This window comes from Olea europaea, unplaced genomic scaffold, assembly GCF_002742605.1.
Source record: "Olea europaea var. sylvestris unplaced genomic scaffold, O_europaea_v1 scaffold1066, whole genome shotgun sequence".
Classification (NCBI taxonomy): domain Eukaryota; kingdom Viridiplantae; phylum Streptophyta; class Magnoliopsida; order Lamiales; family Oleaceae; genus Olea; species Olea europaea.
The window spans coordinates 145,025-164,353 of NW_019228010.1; the positions used below are offsets into that span (position 1 = coordinate 145,025).

General features: G+C 30.7%; 1 protein-coding gene across 2 annotated transcripts; it reads left to right on the forward strand.

Annotated features, from left to right (window-relative positions):
• The first annotated feature begins 11,583 nt into the window (after positions 1–11,583).
• LOC111373054 (UDP-rhamnose/UDP-galactose transporter 6-like) lies at positions 11,584–17,330 on the forward strand. Of its 2 annotated transcripts, XM_022995522.1 has the most exons (7): positions 11,626–11,644; positions 11,756–11,834; positions 12,537–12,763; positions 13,854–14,038; positions 14,125–14,325; positions 14,596–14,757; positions 16,826–17,330. In XM_022995522.1, the coding sequence occupies exons 3-7, from the start codon at positions 12,634–12,636 to the stop codon at positions 17,150–17,152; spliced, it is 1,005 nt and encodes a 334-aa protein (XP_022851290.1). In that variant the 5' UTR covers positions 11,626–11,644; positions 11,756–11,834; positions 12,537–12,633; the 3' UTR covers positions 17,153–17,330. The 2 variants fall into 2 exon arrangements, with proteins under 2 accessions (XP_022851289.1, XP_022851290.1); XM_022995521.1 differs by having other exon boundaries at positions 11,584–11,834.
• Positions 17,331–19,329: the final 1,999 nt, after the last annotated feature.

Below are 19,329 nucleotides of genomic sequence, written 5' to 3' on the forward strand. Positions count from 1 at the left end.
TTAATTATAATAACTATCGTCTTATAAATCATTATTTCAATGGTACGAAAAGAATTACTATGAGAATGTTGCAAAGAATTACTATGAGAATATTGCACCAAGCGTTTCATTCATGCGAAGACGACATAGATAAATTTAAGCTGGGTTGATTATGTTTGTGGAGTGTGTTTTGAAATCAACTGGCAGAATTATTGATTATAAGACTCTTAATATGGTCGAGCATCTCGATGACTTTCTTGCTTATCCATGTGGTCAAAAAGCATATTTTGTTTTGTTAAATTCATTGCAAGAATCATAAGGGGAAAGAGCAGAACAAAATTAACAAACAGATTGTAAATATGTATTAAGAGGATATCCACTTGCATTCCAGGTAATTTTTTTTCTTTTTTTTATTGTTATATATATTATGCATAACTTATTTGTATAACAAACGATTATAATTACTTGCGGTTCTGGATATATGAAGCCTTTCCAGAGATTGGAAAAAAATTTGAACGCTGGAGATACAAAATACCACAAAGTCCTCGAATGTATAAGTGGAGACCCAATGCAATATTGACTGAGAAAATGGTAAAATAATTTTTGGCCACCAAAGAGGTATAACATACTTTTTTATGAATGCACAATCACATTTCCATTTCATCATTTAAAAACTAAATTTAGTTATTATGATTATAGATTGAGGTAATTGCAGTGTTATATCGTACGGAAGAAGAGTTAGAAATATCACGGTATACAACTCTTTCAATGCCAGCTGATAATCAACATAGCATTCTAGATAGTATTGTCAATAGGGAATTAGACAACATAGTACAACAAATCCCAGAAAACATCTTGTGCAAGAAACGATCATTCCCAATAGTTCGAGAACTTCTCCTGGAGTTGGTCCCACTTCTACTTTTGCTTTTGATACTTCCAACTATATAACTCGAAAACAAATGGAAGAAATGCTGGGAATACACAAGCAACATGTAAATCAGATGTATTTGGTGTATGCCATAACTTGAAGAACGAAATAATTCACAGTTAAAACCAATTGTTTGAACAACACCAAAAATGGCAAGAAAATCATATGCAATCCAGTATTCGTTCTTCTATGGATACTATTCTTGACAGCCACAAACAAGTATTCCAACAGGAATTTCAACAGCAGCAAAAATGGCAAGAAGATAATATTTCTAGGCAATATGCAATCTTATGTCGATAGCAGTTTAAATTCAATGAGATCTTACGTAGATGAACAGAACAAGAATACATTGAACAATGTATCAAACATAGAAGCCATTATTGGTTCTATGCAGCAAGATGTTCCTATCTACACAATTTCAATTCCCAACGATTTGCCAAGGCAAATATCAATACATCAACAACAAACGGAAAGTTTTGAAGGGTTGAGAAGAGAAAATAAAGATAAAAGAAAACATATATTGTCTTCGTCGTCAAAAAGCATTCCTTCAAAAGATTATCCAAAGAACAAGTACAGCATGATTAGAGATTGGATATTGCATAATCCGTCAAGGTAACAAATCTAACTCTACTGTATTAGCTTAAATACTATTTTTTTATTCAGTGGATAGTAAATTATATTATCTAACATTAATTTTTTTTATATAGTACGTATTGGGAGGACGGCGACAATTACATTGGAATGGACATGTTGAAAAATTTGTTGGATGTAACAAAAGATGTAACTGTTACGATGAGTAAAGTTTAGTAATTACAATTAATTTAATTTTATGTTTGATATCAATAAATTAAATTTATATGTATTTACTCTATTAGAGTATTGAGTTGGAGTTGGAGTCGAAGTCATTAAGGCGACTTATTAAGAATAGTTCTACCCTAATTTCTAAAGACTATGCAATTATGTGCTTCAAAATTGAAGATGAGTGTTCTAGTATTTTCAATTGGCTAATAGAAGAGAAAAACAAAGCCACTAAGGGAGAAGTGGACTTCATTCTGTTAGTAGAATACACGAATGGTGTTTCGCCTATAAATGGTCGTAAATAAATGGCGTGCAAGCATCTATTAATTCCATGCTCATTTCCTGGCAATTGTTGTATCTTTTTGTGGTGAATATTCTTGAATGGAAATTCCAAATATATGACTATAGCGATTATATTCTTATACCAGATCAAGTCATGATACATGCAAAAGCAACACATAATACAATCCATACATTCAGTCTGAATTCAGAGCTTTCTACCAGAAAGAATGTAAGGAAACATAGAACTAAAGCAATGCAAGTGGATACCATACCTTATCTACCATGTGCAGGCAATGGATTATCATTTAAATAGCTGTTTATTTGTTAATATTTAATTTTTTCTTTATATTAATTTAGCCTAACGCAAAACTGTTTGTTCTATGGTCCAAACTGTAGAATGTTCATACTAAAATATATAGAATGATTTGTCCTAGGACCGCCAATAGAATTAGTTTTCACCTGATAGGATGTCCAACTATAGACGGAAGATGGTAGTGGATATTTGTAACAATGAATATTTTCTTCATCCTCATCCTTAGTTAACTGGTCATGTAATGAAATAAGTTTTGTTGTATTTTTTTTTCTTTTTCTATTTTATCATATTGTTGGTGTATATGTAGAAAAAATAAACTGTGATGAAATTGTGATAAACCTAAACGAATTGATAGTGTTTTAATTTTAGTATCAACCAACATTATAATATCACAATTTTACATGGTTTCTTTCCTCATCAATTTATTGTTAAATATTAATGTTTATGCTTTAAATAAGAAAGATGATGAAAAATATAACTATAATTAAAAAAACATATGAAAATAACTAACATTGTGTAGCTCACAGTTATTTTTCTGTTGAAAAATGATGTATAAATCTCCACTTTGAGAGCAACGGGATGATAGATTAATTGTTGCACAATTTAGAATTCTAGACTTGTTAAATAGAATGTATTAAATTCAAAATTTTCAGATAGACCATATTTTTTGTACAACAAATATGTAATTTATTTTCGTCTGTTCGCTTAATCAAAACTTTTATATTTTGTCTTTTTTTGTTCTAGACAATGCAACGTATAGCTGACCATGTGAAAATACAGGTTCAGGAAGATATAGACCTACAAAATCTAATATTTGACATTGGGCCTTGTTAGTAGTCATAGCAAAACAAGGACGAATAGAAAATTAAGTTCTTTTAAAGGGTACTGAATGTTTATCTCCTTCAAGTGGAATAAATGAAATTCTAACTAAAAATACTTGTTTTCCGTGATATTCACCAGATCCAATTTCAGCTAAAATAACATTTTGTTTAAATTCACGACAAATAAGTCTAGTTCCATTACACAAATCTTCCGAAAGATTAATATTTTTGAACAACATAACATGACAATTTTTTTTTAGAACAAGTTCATGTGGAGGTATACCATTTAAAGTTAAACTATTCAAAAAATCTTCATAAATTAATCCTTCCGTTTTATAAATCACTTCATCAAAACTGAAATATGTAAATGTATCTCTCGAAATTTCTTTAACTTACATATTGTTTATCATATCTACATATTCATTTTTTGGAGTTAAAATAATTATATTCATCATAGTATTTAAATTGTCACTATAAGTACGAAAATTCGGAAACACAATGCTGATCAACTTTTTCAATGATTTAATTTTATCTTCAAAATCTATGACAATAACTGAAGAAAACTTAATCATGCTATATGTACGCTCTTTTTCAATTTCATTTCCAATTTTGAGTAGATATTCACAAAAAGAATGGATCCAATCTAGCTCTCATATTTTGAGTTAATGGTAGTTGTGTAAAGTATTGCCACAAATATGAAAATACTAAACTTGCTTTCATAATATCATCTTTTGTTCCTTTCTGTACCACTGACAAAATTTGACGAAAATTCCCTCCACACACAATGGTCTTTCCACCAAATGACAATTCACATTCAGTAATATCTTTTAACGTTTTATCCAAAGTTTAAAAAGCATATTTATTAACCGTGCTTCATCCCACACAATTAGTTTTGTCATTTTTAAAAGCTGACCAAGTGTAGATTTTTTACTTACCGAACATCGCATATCAGGACTTGTTTAAAGAGGAATTTAAAACGCGAATCACCGGTTCTTCCAGCAGGTAATAAAGAAGCAGCTACTCCAGATGATTTTGTTGCTAATGCAATGAGTTGTCTACATTGTACTGTAGCAAGCAATACTTTGTACAAATAAATTTTATCAGTACCTCCTGGACCATCAATAAAAAAAAAGTCCATTTCTATCGTTGAAAACACAATCTAAAATAGTATGATAAGCAATTTGTTGTTCTTTATTTAAACTCATTGTAAAATACATGTCAGACTCAACATTAACATTTGCACTTTCTTCTAAAATTATATTTGCTAACATGTCATCGTCATTTATAATAATGTCAAAATTTGTGAAGCAAAAATCATTTACACTTTTACCAACAACTTCTAAGAATGAATTTATGCACCGTAGAGCTCTAATCTCAACATCGTACTTTGTCTCACTTGTATGTAAAAAATCTTCTATTATATAAGCTTTAAATTTAATCCATAAATTCTAGGATTTGTAGGGGCACAAAAAATCAGCACATTAGCAAAAAGTCGATGGAGTGATATAAACATTTTATAAGAAATAGCCTCAGTTAAACACATGTCACAAAAATTATTTCCACTTATTAGACTATGTAAGAATGCAGCCTGGCAATAGGTAGGTGCTGCAATACCATTAATTGTTTTTAAATTTTCAAAAGATTTTGGTCCTTTAATATGATTCAATAAAACTCTTAAAAAGTATCTCTCACCCTCAGATGGATTAGCAGCAACTATTCTACCAATAATATTTTGCTTTTTTCTAAGATTTCAAACTCGCAAATATGTATTCCATACAAAGTAAGTAGGAAAATCTTTATAAAGTAAAGTCCGAACCTTTTCATCAGAAATATTCATTCGAAAAAATTCAGTTAACATTGTTCGTTGGATAAAATATTTATTTATAACTTCTGATAAATTATCAGTTTCATTGTACGTAACTAATTGAGAATTTTCAACATGTAACTGCAAAGAAATTATAGAATGAGATATGTCAAATAAATAAAAACTAAAAATTCTCCAAATAGCTTATGGCGCAGATATCCATCTAGCAGTTTGATAATTTGAAATTTTATCAATATAATGTTCATTGGTTTCTTTATTCATAGCAAAATTAACACGATCATGTCCTTTGTATACATATTTATATAAATATTTCACGGCTTTAACAGAAGGACATATTTCTAGATTAATATGACAATCATATTTAGCTAACATATACGAATTGTATGGTACAACCCATTTATTATCTAGCATGTATCATCTGACTCTAACAGTAATACCACCGTTACGACCTCTGTAAAGCGGATATGAATAATTATTTAAGGAAGTATATAAAATATATTCTTTTGAATATTTATTTTTACAAGTATAGTTGTTTTTCATGCAAACATTTGTAGAATTTAATTCTCCACAAGGACCGTGTATCATATGTTTGATCACAGTAGCTGCAGGTAAGGATTTTTCTTTTCATCTGATATTTAACACGAGACAATTTCATTAACTTGCATAGAATAAGTAATCTTAAATTTTGGTTTAAATATGAAAAGAAAATAAACGTGAGGCAGACCTCTTTTTTGGAATTCAATCATATAAATATAAGCAACTACATGCCTAAGTATTTATCTCTTTAATAAATCTGTTTTTAGTTCCTCAAATTTAGCTCGAAATATTCTTGCTAGCAAGTCTGGCCTATTTTTTATTTCATCATTATGTCTCAATTCTTTTTTAATTTCAGGTCAATTTGAATTGCATGTCATTGTTAAAAATATATTGGGTTTTCCATATTTTTGAACTAAAGACATTGCATTGCATCCATATATCTTTTAATTAAATTCTAGGACTTCCAATAAACCCTGTTCGTAGCACTATTGATTTACCAATCTTATAGTCTCTATTCTCACCACTTTGTACACTATCCGCTCTTATAATCTTTTGATTATTTCAAAAATAGTCCAATCTCGAAGTTTCAATTTTAACATGCATATCTACTATATATTGCTGCAGAAGTCTGCTTGTATGAAGAAGTATAGACTTATCTGAAAGCCTCATTTGAAGTTTGTAGCAATAATATTCGTGCCAGGATACAGTCATTCGTTTAATCGTTTTCTTCAAAATTGATTTCTTCAAAATTGAAAAGAAATATGAAGAAAAAATTTGAGAAGGACAATATAATGACACACTCTTTTATTACATATAAAACAATTTCACAGATGATAAAATTTACCATGATCTTCCATTTCCAAAAGTTGTTCAGTGGAGTGAATGTTATTAATTTGTATAAGATTTTCATCCATCAGTGAAGAAGTATTCAAATTGACTTTTTGGATACTTTCGTGCCATCCAGGTTCTCCATAGGCAAATATTAATGGATATTGAAGTGGATCATAGCAGCCATAATAGTAATTTACTTTATGTGTATTGTTAGAATGTTCATAAATTAATATATCACGATTTTGAAGGTTTGCAGATGGGTCCTCATCAACCCATACTACGACCACCTGCTCACACGATGGCATATTATATAATCTTTGGTCAAGACTTGGATCACACCTAAGCACAATATGACATGAACCAAAATCAGAAACTTCACTTAATGATCGAAAAAATCGACAATATGGATTCATCTTTAAGACATCTATCAATTTTCTCAAAGTTGTTTCAGATAACCTGTCAGAATTTTTTAACCTATTAGTGATTTCATTATCAGTATCAAAGAAGTATAACTGTAAATATGCTGGTTTCCCATTAGCTGGTAATAATGGATTTATAAAATGGTACACTTGTCCTTGAACTCTAAATATATATATATATATATATATATATATATATATAACTTTATTATTTCTACACAAATTTTTATCATATTTAACACTAAAAGAAGTGAAAGCAAAATGATTGTTATAACTACGAGTGATTTTTTAAAAAGAAACTGCTTCACATGAAGTAGAAGTAAATAGCTCAAACAATTCAGGAGGAACACTATTTAACTGTAATCTAACTTTTCCATCACAACAACAAAAATCATTACTTTCTTTATGAAATTTTTTTGCACCATAATATTTACAAATTGTACATGATAAAAGAATATAAGGTTTAGCCGAAATATCTCGTAGATTTATTCATTTGGAATCAACTCTTTTAGAATCATGTAAAATATTAGGAATTTCTCATATTTCATTTTCATTTTCGGAGTCTTTTTTAAGACAAATGCTTTCATCCTTGTATAAGTTAATACAATCATCAATAGAATCTAAAAACATAAAAATAAGATTGATGAAAGATAACACAAACAGTTCTAAAAACAAAAACAAAAAAAGGAAAAACACAGGTAAATGGAAAAAAAAAACCCAAACTTGTTTCAAACTCACGACACCAAGTTCGTCTTTCTGGTGCATAACTTGTAGTGACTTCCAGAATATCAAATATGCATGTTAAAATTATGTAAAAAAGGGAATGAAAAAATCAACAAAAAATCATGTTTCAACAAATAATCATACCAAAACTCTTTTGCGCAATTTGTCTTTTTAACCATTGGCTGAATTTCAGAATTTTATGTTTGTGTGGACGGTGTTCTTGAATGAGCACATTTATTCTTAAACAAATTATAAACATTCTTATCGCAAATTTGGTCATGTAACAACAACTCAGAGACTATCTGTGCGATTTTTGATTTGTTTAGAGTTCTGTTGCCTTGATGAAATATAGATTCAAGAATTTGGAGTTGGGGAAATGTAGGTGTCCATCTACCCATTATCACTATGAAAGCAAGCAAGTTATGACAACAAGCAAGTCTACTACAAGATATGCAAATCTTCAAACTTAAAACAGAAAAATTAATAAAATATACTATACTGACGAGGAAAATAAATAAAAAAATATTATTATTATTATACTAACTCCGAAAAATATAGACTATTTATAGCTATGCATAGACAAGCCACCATACTTTAACTATTTATCAAAGTGTGCATAGACATCATATTTCAATTATTTATTTAGCAAAATGTTAAAATGAAATCATGCCTAATGAATAAAAACAAATATAATAGGGAAAAATCTAATTATCATTCACCTGCAGCAAAAATTGGGAGGAAGAGTTAGTTTATGTGTGTTTTTTTTTTTCACGTTATATAGCATGTATACATTAGCAAGAAATCATCTAAATTTTTTTGACGAGATTAGGTAATTTGAGATAGATGTTGTTAGTTTTATTTGATTAAATGAGGTTTGTGCATGAATTTGATAATCCGGTTCTTGTTCTTGCACCATGTTGTTTGCCAGAAGAAATTCATAATTGATTAGTGGAAAGTATTGCGTTGTTATCCAGGAAATGAAACAACCTAAAAGTTCCGGTTGCTTTTGCTTGGCTATTCTGTGCAAGGCCGTTACCTCCGTGCACAGAAGCCTACATGGAGGCTGCACGGAGGCCAAGTTTTTTTTCTTTTTTCTTTTAAAATGTTTTTGGGAATAATAAGAAGACAATCTTTTCAGTAAAAATTTGTCTATTCTATCACCTGTGAATCTATTGTCAAATCTAATTTAAAATGTAAAGTACACTTTTTTTAGCTTAAATACCTTCATTTTTCACCAGATTTTTTTTTCCCATTCAACTCACCCATACTTCAAATATTCCACATAACAAACAATAATTTTCTCATAAAATGGATGTTTCACATAGTTTCTTCAGAATCATCACCCCTTTCCTGAATCACAATATTCGTCTAGTTAGTGCTTCTTTGACATTTTAATATATGTTTTATCACATGCTTATGTTTTTATTATTTTTTTATTATATATAATATAGATGCTTCCTACATCTTTTATTAATGACTGGAGGCAACAACTTAGTGATACAATATAAGTAACTGCATATAATGGCATAATTGTCATCATCAAATTAGAAAGAGTTGATGAAAAAATATACCTAGCCGATGAATTAGAACAATTTTTCGACCATCATAATTTACAGGAGGATTATGTTCTAGTATTCGAATATAACAGTAATTTCACACTAAACATGACTATATTTGATCAATCTGGGTTAGAGGTTACATACGACTCTGATGAAGAAGGCCAAGAAGAAAACACTTCAGATAATCCCATATTTGAAATAATACTAACACCTTGTCTCAACAGCCACCGAAAAATTGTAAGTTGTATCTTTTATTTATTAATAATATATATATATATATATATATAACCATTCTACATAATTTTTGAGTTGAAATTTTTTCATCACTGCAGTATATACCAGGAAGTTTTGCCCGACAGCACTTGTCGAAATTTGTTCGCAACATTCAGATCCATGATTCTCTGCATCACAATTGGGAAATTACTACAAATTTTTGACCAAGTGGCGTAATAAGATGTCTTACTATAGGTTGGACTGATTTTATTACGGAAAAACAACTACAAATGGGCGATAGATGCGTCTTCCAGCTAATTAACAATGAAACCCCAATGTTTATGGTCAACAAGAAAGATCGCACTGGAAGTTTGACACATCTATAAAACTTTTAACTTGTTGTAACTTTTGCTTCTACTAATCTACTTTACGTTCACATGCATTATATATAACCATGACAATTAATATAAAATCAATTCCACAAATTTCAAAGTTTGGAACTTCCAAAACTCAACAAATTCATTAAAAATCTGCACGTGGAAAACAATACACAAATAATGAAAGCATGAGAAAAACAAGTGAATTTATACACAAACAAAAAGAACAAAATAGGTAATAAAAAAAAACAATAACACATTAAACTTCAGATATAAAAATAAAAGAGATATAAAAAGAGAAAAGAGAAGAAGAAACATTTTTGTGAAAATATATAGTAAAAACAATATAAAAGAAAGTTATGAAAATTAAATAAAGAATAGTATAAATACAATCTAGTTAAAATTGAAAAATTAAGTTTTCTTACGGAAAAAAAAGACTAGAAACAAAATTTATATCTATCGCGGAGGGTATTGCCTCCGTGCACGGAGGCAAAGAACTTATATATATATATATATATATTTTCTTCCTTTTTTTTAAAGTTAATATCTAAATAAGCACAACAATTTATTTATATAACCTTTTTTTTCTTTTTATCTTATTATTATTATTATTATATAGTAGGCAGACAAAAATAAAAAGAAACCAAAAAAAGTTATTATAAAGTTTTTAAATTAAATTGAAATAATTAAAAGTAAAAATGAATTATATTTAATTAAAATTGAAGAAATTGTGTTTAAAATGAAAAGAATAAAAAAAAATTTAGATCGAAAATATAAATTTTAAAACAATTTTCAAAAAAATATAATAAAAACAAAATAAAATAAAGAATATATAAATATTATTTAGTTAAAATTGGAAAATTAAATTTTATTATGAAGAGAAGAATTTTAAATCGAAAAAAAATTTTCAAAAAAAAAAAAATCTAGGATACAAAGTCTCTGTGCACGGATAGTTAGATAGATTTTTTTTTTTTAAAGCTAATATTTTTTTAAATATAATAACTAACTACAATGATAATTTTTTTTTTATTACACTTCAAAAAACTTGAAGCAAATTTTTTTCTTGAAACTATCTACCTACATTTTAGAAATATACTGAGTTGATATTTTTTTAATGAGCACGTAGTGAAGAGATGAGATTTGGTGGGAAGAATGGAAAGTTACATATTACAGTAAATTTGAAGGTACACTGTATAATAAAATATATACTAAGACAAACGATATCGTTTTTGCTCCCCCCACTTGAAAAAAAAAAATAAAAATAAAAATGTTACAGTGAGATAAAATGAATTAAAACACCATTCACTTCAACAGTGTCTCCACATTCCCCTTTTTATATAGTAGGAATAAGGGTAAAGTTGTCTTTTTAGAACTAAGAAAAGGTAAATATATTATTCACATCACAATTTTGTTAACTACACCATATTTTAATTACGATGCATATCCCTAAATTGTTCTTTATTTTTACACTTATGTTCTCAACTTTTTTTTTTAAAATAATTTTTATCATCAATTTTCTATTAGTTTTTACATTTTGTCTATAGAAACGGATTTCATCCAAAATATTTGTTATGAGGGCCAAAAGAGATATATTTTTTCTTTCATATTTTTAAATAAGTGAAATAAATAATAAATACAAAAGTTAAACAAAATATTAATTTCAATGCACGTTAGTAGAACATTTGAATGAAAATCGTGATTAAAGATCAAATAAGTTAATTAATTGAAAGTAAAGAATGACAATTCGACAAGAAAAAAGGTGAGGACATAAAAGTATAGAAGAGCAAATATTGAACACCTTTCTTGTAATTAAAATATTGTACAATTAAAAAAAAAATATTGTGTGAATATAATTACCAAAAGAAAATGATGTGGACTCAACCGTCAAAATAATATGTTGAGGACTTGCTTGATAATATAAATAAAAAATAATAATACCTTGGACATTACCTTGGGGACCCCAAATAATCCATTTTTGGTTTTTAATTTTCTCAATTCGATAGTAGCTGAAGAAACAAGAAAAGAAACTTCCCGTAACTGTAATCTTCCCTTCTCAGTGCTATACTTACACAAATATGTACATATATATGTATACGTACAAATATATGTATATACCCTCACATGAAATCGTGTTAAACTTATTCTTGTAGAGAGATAAATCAGCTAAGATTGCGAGGATCTGAAAATCACGCCAAAAATCACTTTCACCTTTGTTAAAACTTCCTGAAGGTACTCATTTTCCCTCAATTATTATTATTTCAAATACTTGTATGTATTTGTATTTAATGATTATCAACGTTAATTTAAGTACTAGAATTGAATTAAAGTCCATGCGTGTCTAGATCTGTGATTTGGTGAGTCGTGGGATTATATTTGAAAATTAAATGAGATCTTAGTTATGGAGGTTTGGGATTTTTTAGATCTGATAACGGAGTAGGGTAAATTGTGGTTGAATTATGAAACATGGAAGAATTTTGATGCGCTTGATATGGAAAGTTTTGAAGATTTTCTGGGCAATGGAAAATTTTCCCAATTTTATCGAAATTATATGCTGTCTTGCCTTTTACCGTGCTATTGATTTGAAGATTGATGAATTTGATTGAGAAGATCATTTTGCCCTTAGTTTGCGGCTGGCATAGCTAGAAATTTTTTTAATCCGTTGATAATTACTGATGCATTGTCGAGTAACTGATGCTGTACAGTTCCGACTTTCTGGCTGTTAGTAATTGGTAAAGATCCCATCAAAAGTTTCGAGTATAATTTTTCAAAAAAAATAGCACCACCCCCTCCCCCACAAAGCCATCTTATTTATTTGACAGTTTTACTGTTGAAATGTTTTTAGGACTCAATTTCTGTGAAACTGTTGTAATTATTGGAAGGAAAAATTTACTGTCCAGCTGATAAGTTTGATTCTCAATGTTGCTTGTGCAGGGAACCTGGAGGCAAAATCTTGGATTGATAGCGAAAGTGTAGGAAAGCTTTATGGTGGTGAGGAGTGAAATATAACCTGTAGAAATAAAAAGGGATAATGGCTCCTTCAAGCAAAGCTGAGAAGAAGGCTGCAGTTGATGCAGCAGCATGGATGTTTAATGTAGTAACTTCAGTTGGCATCATCATTGTCAATAAGGCATTAATGGCTACTTATGGCTTCAGCTTTGGTAAATTTCTTATCGGATATTTCGATGGAAGGAAAATTTACTTTGAACTTATTGTTATTTTTAGTTGAAAATTTAATTTCCTCATAAATGATCAAACTAGAATAGTACTTAGTGTTGTCAGTAATATGCATATTTTGTGATTACTTCATCTACTTGTATATACATGCTTTAAGTGAGATAATGTTTTCAATTAATTTTGATTGATTATGAGCTGCTTATTATATGACGATGATTATTGTGGTCCTTAGAAGTAATAAGTTCCAACTCTTCCTCTCTTGAAGAAGCGAAAATTGATACCATTTGTCTCTGGTAAAATTGATGGAAGACCAGGATTACCAAATGTGGTTTTCAGATCCTAGCCTCTGGTTGATTTTTCACTCAATTGTCTGTTGCAATGCAGAAAGTCTCTCTTAAAAGGAATTATTATCATTGTTAAAAGGAGATTTCATGCAGCAATACTTCACTAGAATTAGAAGTTCAGAATTCCTGACTGTTTTACGAGCAGATGTCTAGAATTAAAATTCATGAATAATATTTTTGAATGATATTGTTTATAATTTCAATTCTTGAGCGCAACCTCATACCGCCAAATGCAGTTTAGAATTCTACATATTATGAGATTGATAATGTTGGAGGCTTGGAGCTGCAAGGTGCAGAGGAAAAGGGAGCATCGCATTTAGGTGCCGAATAGAGCAACACAAATTCAACCCATAAAGGGTTTGTTGGCATGTAACCATGCAAAGGATTTTTTAAGGTGTTGTTGGAACCCAGAGAAAATTTAATGTGTGGCATTATTATGTGAAGCAAAATATCCATTAATGATTTTGTTGACTTGAAATCATAGGGATTTGTCGTGTGGGTGGAATATTGATAGGATGATAAGTTAATCAAATTGGTTGCCCAAGCTGACAATAATCTTTGTTAGTTTCATTTTTGGCGATCATGTAAATATTACGATAATAGGGGTTTTCTTCTTCTAAGTTCCTTATGGTTTTATCTTGCTTGGCTATCATTCATATTATTTTTTAATTATCCAATCCTCAACCAGTTTGAGGGGTTTACTGCTTTTTAATTTTCACAATCCTCGCAGCTACAACGTTAACTGGTTTGCATTTTGCTACCACAACATTGATGACAATTGTTCTTAGATGTCTGGGTTACATACAACCTTCTCATCTACCTCTTCCAGAGCTTCTCAAGTTTGTCTTATTTGCAAATTTCTCTATTGTTGGGATGAATGTCAGTCTAATGTGGAATTCAGTGGGATTCTACCAGGTAATTTTTATACCCTTCAATTTTGCCATTTTCTTCCGAAATATTTACAGATTTCTAAGGTATCATTATCTCTAATATGAATTCAGATTGCGAAACTGAGTATGATCCCTGTGTCCTGCTTGTTAGAAGTGTTGTTCGACAAGATCCGATATTCAAGAGACACAAAACTTGGTATTGTGGTTGTTCTCCTTGGGGTTGCTGTCTGCACAGTGACTGATGTGAGTGTTAATGCCAAAGGGTTCATTGCTGCATTTATTGCAGTCTGGAGCACTTCTCTCCAACAGTATGTAAGTTATCCATTCCTGTAAACGTTTTGACCTAGTGTGATGAGATATTTTATTGCCAGCACACAATAATTTGATTGAAACAAATTTTCGGTACCTTGACAAGATCTGCTGTGATTCAATACTTCTAGGAAAGAAATGTGTCTTCTGTTTGGTCTGAATTTAGTCCTATTTTGTTATATACAACGTGTATGTTCTCAATTGCATTTTGCTTTGTAATATTCTGTTGAAAGCTCTAGAGATTATTCTGTAACTTTGGGTTTGTATACGCAGTATGTTCATTACCTACAACGAAACTACTCACTTAGTTCCTTCAATTTGCTTGGACACACTGCACCAGTCCAGGCTGGATCTCTGCTGCTGTTAGGTCCCTTTCTGGATTACTGGTTGACTGACAAAAGGATTGATGCCTTTGACTTTAAAATACCATCCATGGTAAGTGTATCTGCAAGTTATGGTCACTTGTTCTTATTTTAACGTTGTATAGCAGAATGTGTTGATGTGTGATTCTTGTTAATAAATGGATTCTTTGCTACCCCTCTTAATCCCCACCACCCCCACCGCCCGTAAAAAAATAATAATAATAATAAAGAAAGTAAAAAGAAAATTCCAGACACGAATAATATGTGGTTTAGAGAATGGTGATTGAATAAGATACATTATATAATAAAAGGACATGCCATCAAATAACTATGAGCAATATTCACCATTTGAGCATAAAAGGACTTACACTTTATGTGCTCTATAGGTCTTAAATGTTAAAAAGTTAAATTTCTATCTCAAGAAGCTTGGAAATTGTTGAAGACTACTACATTAAAAGATGGCTTTGGAAGATGAAGTATTTGCTTTGAAAATCAAGAAGTTGGCTTTGGAAAAAATTACAAGTGTAGAATTGTGTATGGTTTTAACTAACTGGTTATATCCCTAACTCATCTAGAACTATCCTTTGATTTCTATGTAAGGAAGTGGTAATTAGAATGAATAGTGAAGAGAAATGCAGTAGCGGCTCTTGTATCATTCTCTGAATTTTCATAAATGAAATTCTATTTTATGACTATTTATTTTTTCGTACTGAACAATTTTGTTTGTTGGGTGCAAAATATAGACAATGATTAAAACATGAATATTGATACAGAAGTTGCTTCTGTGTTCTATTTAAACTGATTTATTTTGCTCACTTCACTCTTGATGATTAAACACTACAATCTCAACTCTTTATATGTACAAGAGGAAGTTCTATACGTTTTCTTGTACATTAAAAAGCAGTCGAAGTGTATTTACTTGCAAAACTTCTTGTTACCTAAGGCCAACTTCCTCTCCAAAAATGACTTCTTCAACCTCCAATTCCAGGACTTCTAATGTTGTGATTATTCTTCCCACAATTCCCATGCTACTGAAGCTGCAAGTAAATTTTAACATGTTAACCATAAGCCATACTAGTATGCTTCGCCCAATTATTATGGTAAATCAATTGTAACGTTCCACATTTGTAAGAGGAATTTAGATTACTTAGGGAGAATAGTACTGCTTGCGGGTCTTAACCAAGATGTGGTACCTTGGTATATAATATTCATTATGACATGGTTTATTAAGAGACTGGAAGAGGATTAAATCACAAATTAAAACTTTGATGGCATACTTTAGATCCAAATGTTTTAGGAAAGTAGAACTAAGACTACTAGAAATGAAGATGTAAGACGGTAGTGATACCATACTAGAACATATAAGATGGTAAATGAAAATATACACCTACAAGTAGAGTGGTGTTCATTGAGGATAGATTAGGGAAGGACGAGTTAGGTGGTTGGGGAGAGGGGGGGTATGTATTATGTAAATCTAAGGAAGTGTCCAATCACGAGTGATGCCATCCCAACAGATCATGTTAGAAGAGGAAAACCGGACCAATATTAAACGTGCCTGTTATGGTTACATTGGAGCTTCCGATAATAGATTCAACAATGATTGAATGGGGGCACCGAAGACGAATTTATATAACCAACTCCAATTTATTGGAAAGAAGGCTTAGCTGCTTGTATTTTTGCACTCTCAAATTATATTGCTGCATCCGCTTAAAAATTAGAATTATGTCTAAAATAAATTTGAAAAAGTATAAAGATGGTAGAGCTACCAGATATATACTAAAAAGTTCTATTTTGTCTCTTTGGAGAACTTCATAGTAGCTATGTTTAAGTTGGATTGATTATTATTCTTCCAGAGATGTATGCTTAACTTTTGATGCAATCTTTATATTGTTATTCTTTGTGTTTCATATTCCATTTTTATTCAAAAAAATATTCCAGCTGATTTTCCCCTAAAATTCTTTCACCTCTTTCTATAGAGACAACCTAAAAAGAACATTGAGTATAATCGTTTAAACTTCCTGATATCGACATCTGCTTGTTTCTCAACTCATGCCTTTAATATTCTAGAAGGCTTTATCCACGAAGTGTTAGTGTTTCAGATGTATAATCTCTCATGACTTTCCTTCCCTTTGCTTCTGCAGGTTTTCATAATCCTTTCGTGCACTATTGCTGTAGGGACTAACCTCAGTCAGTTCATCTGCATTGGCAGATTCACTGCTGTTTCATTCCAGGTTCTTGGTCATATGAAGACCATCCTTGTACTGATCCTGGGATTCTTATTTTTCGGGAGAGAGGGCCTTAATTTACATGTCGTTCTTGGCATGATCATTGCCATTTTTGGAATGATATTGTATGGAAATGCCTCATCAAAACCCGGGGGGAAGGAACGACGCAGTCATTCAATTTCCAGAAGCAGCCAACAAAAGCATGGACTATTGGAATCTTCTGAAGTTGATGAGAAGGTTTAAAAATTTCTGCAGCTCAAGTTTTAACATACAAAGGATGGTTGATACCCGGAAATTTTTTTATCATTCGACTCAAGATACATTTCACGAATCAGTTTGTGAATGAAGTTTTTTAAATTTTGTAATTTTATACTTTTTTCTTAATTTTATTTCAATGAGGGGATTGATATTTTGGGACAAATCACCCATGTTTATTATCATATTTAAGTTTCTTAATCATAAATATAGTGATAATTTATTTTTGATTATTATTCGCACCTTCTGCTTTATGCTCGACCATGTTATAAAATGACAAAGCATTGGTGCTGGAAGATTGTTTTGCAGCAAAACAGAAGCTAATTCAGGTACATTTTGTTGGATAGGACATGACTCGTATAGATTAAAAACTTATTTGCTAGAAAAGGGATTTGGGTTGGCCAACCCGCAACCTCAAATCGGGTTGGTGTTGTAGTTTCTTGTTTTAAATTCTATTCTGAAACCCGACAACTTATGAATGTAGATATTTTGGCAAAAAATTATATGCAAAATTATTGCATATGAATGTAAGAAAAATGAGAACACTTGAAAACCATCTTTTTCGTTCAGAAGTCCCATAAAAGTTTGGGTATGGATTAGTAAATAAATTATTTATATGATGATTTAGTTTTAGACAATGGGATGGTATTTAGAGCATGAAAAAGTACTCGACGGTAGAGCTTTGACTTATGCCCTCTATTCGCGCCGACAACAGTCGCAAGACAACGTAGGTACGACGCTTCGACATGAGGAAATTGCTTGTGGCAGGGGATATAGGTAGACTCGGGTAGTGGACACAGACAACCTGTTTTGGCAGAACACAGGCTAGGGGAGCAGGCTGCTTTTCAACTCAGAAATCAGGTTTCTTTAAGTCGAAAACTACTATTTTGAGAAGGAGAAATATAATGGACTGCGATCGGATGTTTTGTGGACACAAGTGGGCAACTTGGCCAACTTGTACAATTTGTGTCACTTGTCCACTTGTGCTACTAGCCTCACTCATGCCATTTGTAAAGATAATGCTAAGGAGGAAGCAAAATTCATTTTGGTTACTATGAAGTGATTTGTCTACTTGCATGTGAATTGTAGAGGTAGAATAAGGTTGGAAAGTGATATACAACTTGCATATGGAAGTGTAAAGAAATACCACCTAACCAAAGGAAGTTAATGCAACTTGCAATCGATGAGGACATTTTGATCAAAATTAATTTTGACCATTGATTCAAAGATAACTTGCAAAGTTTTGCCTATAAATATTGATGTAATCTCATTTGTAAATCATATGGAACGAAGTGAGGAGAATACTTGAAAAATATTATAAAGTTTTCCTTTCATTTAGATACAAAGAGAGTTCTCATAAACTTTTTTGTTTTCCTTATATTTCATCCTTCAAATCCTCTCATCGAGTTGTTATAATTTAGCCTCATTAGTTTAATTATTTGTGAGTGTTGTAAAATTGACTTAACATTTTCTTATGGAGAACGGAAATTGTAAAACGTTAAGGCAGGATTCTAGTTTTTCGGGTGTAACAAAACTATGTCCATGACATTAGGCATTCTTCATTTTAAATAACGTGCTCCATTCGATCCTCACCATCTTCATCCACTACAATGTTATAAAATCGAAACTTGGATTTAAATTTTGGAGTATTTTCAAACGTGGCCCTTTCAATGTGGGTCATTTTATAATAAGTAATGTTATTCGTAGTGAAGACTGCCAGTTGTCGTCATATGTGGTACAATTTGGTGTTTAATACATAGATATGGTAGTTATTTTTTGAATTATACATCAAATGAAAAACTGTCAAGTGTACGTCACATAGGGCGATTGTCGGTAGTTTTCACTGTGAATAACATTATTCTTTTAGAACTGATAAAAAATAATGGCCAAACTTGGATAGAGAATGTCCATTGTGCCCTTTTGCAAAAATGATCGAAAACCTTCTGCATTTCAAATTCGAATTTCACAGTTTCAGATCAGAAAAGTTGATGGTACATTTTATCATATCCTAATATACAACAATAAAGTGAAATCAACTTTAGAATCTTGCTGCCAAAGATGTAATGGGCAATAATTGAACCTTAGGTCAAAATAATAACGTAAAGAATGCAATGACTCGACCGATTATTAATTATGATTATCGATTAATAACTCGTTAATTTGTT

Bases quoted from the DNA above. Each gene is read 5' to 3' on its own strand.
- LOC111373054 (XM_022995521.1), top strand. From the start codon at position 12,634: ATGGCTCCTTCAAGCAAAGCTGAGAAGAAGGCTGCAGTTGATGCAGCA. The intron at 14,039-14,124 runs GTAATTTTTATA...ATATGAATTCAG, and splicing joins ATTCAGTGGGATTCTACCAG to ATTGCGAAACTGAGTATGAT. The intron at 14,326-14,595 runs GTAAGTTATCCA...TTGTATACGCAG, and splicing joins GCACTTCTCTCCAACAGTAT to TATGTTCATTACCTACAACG.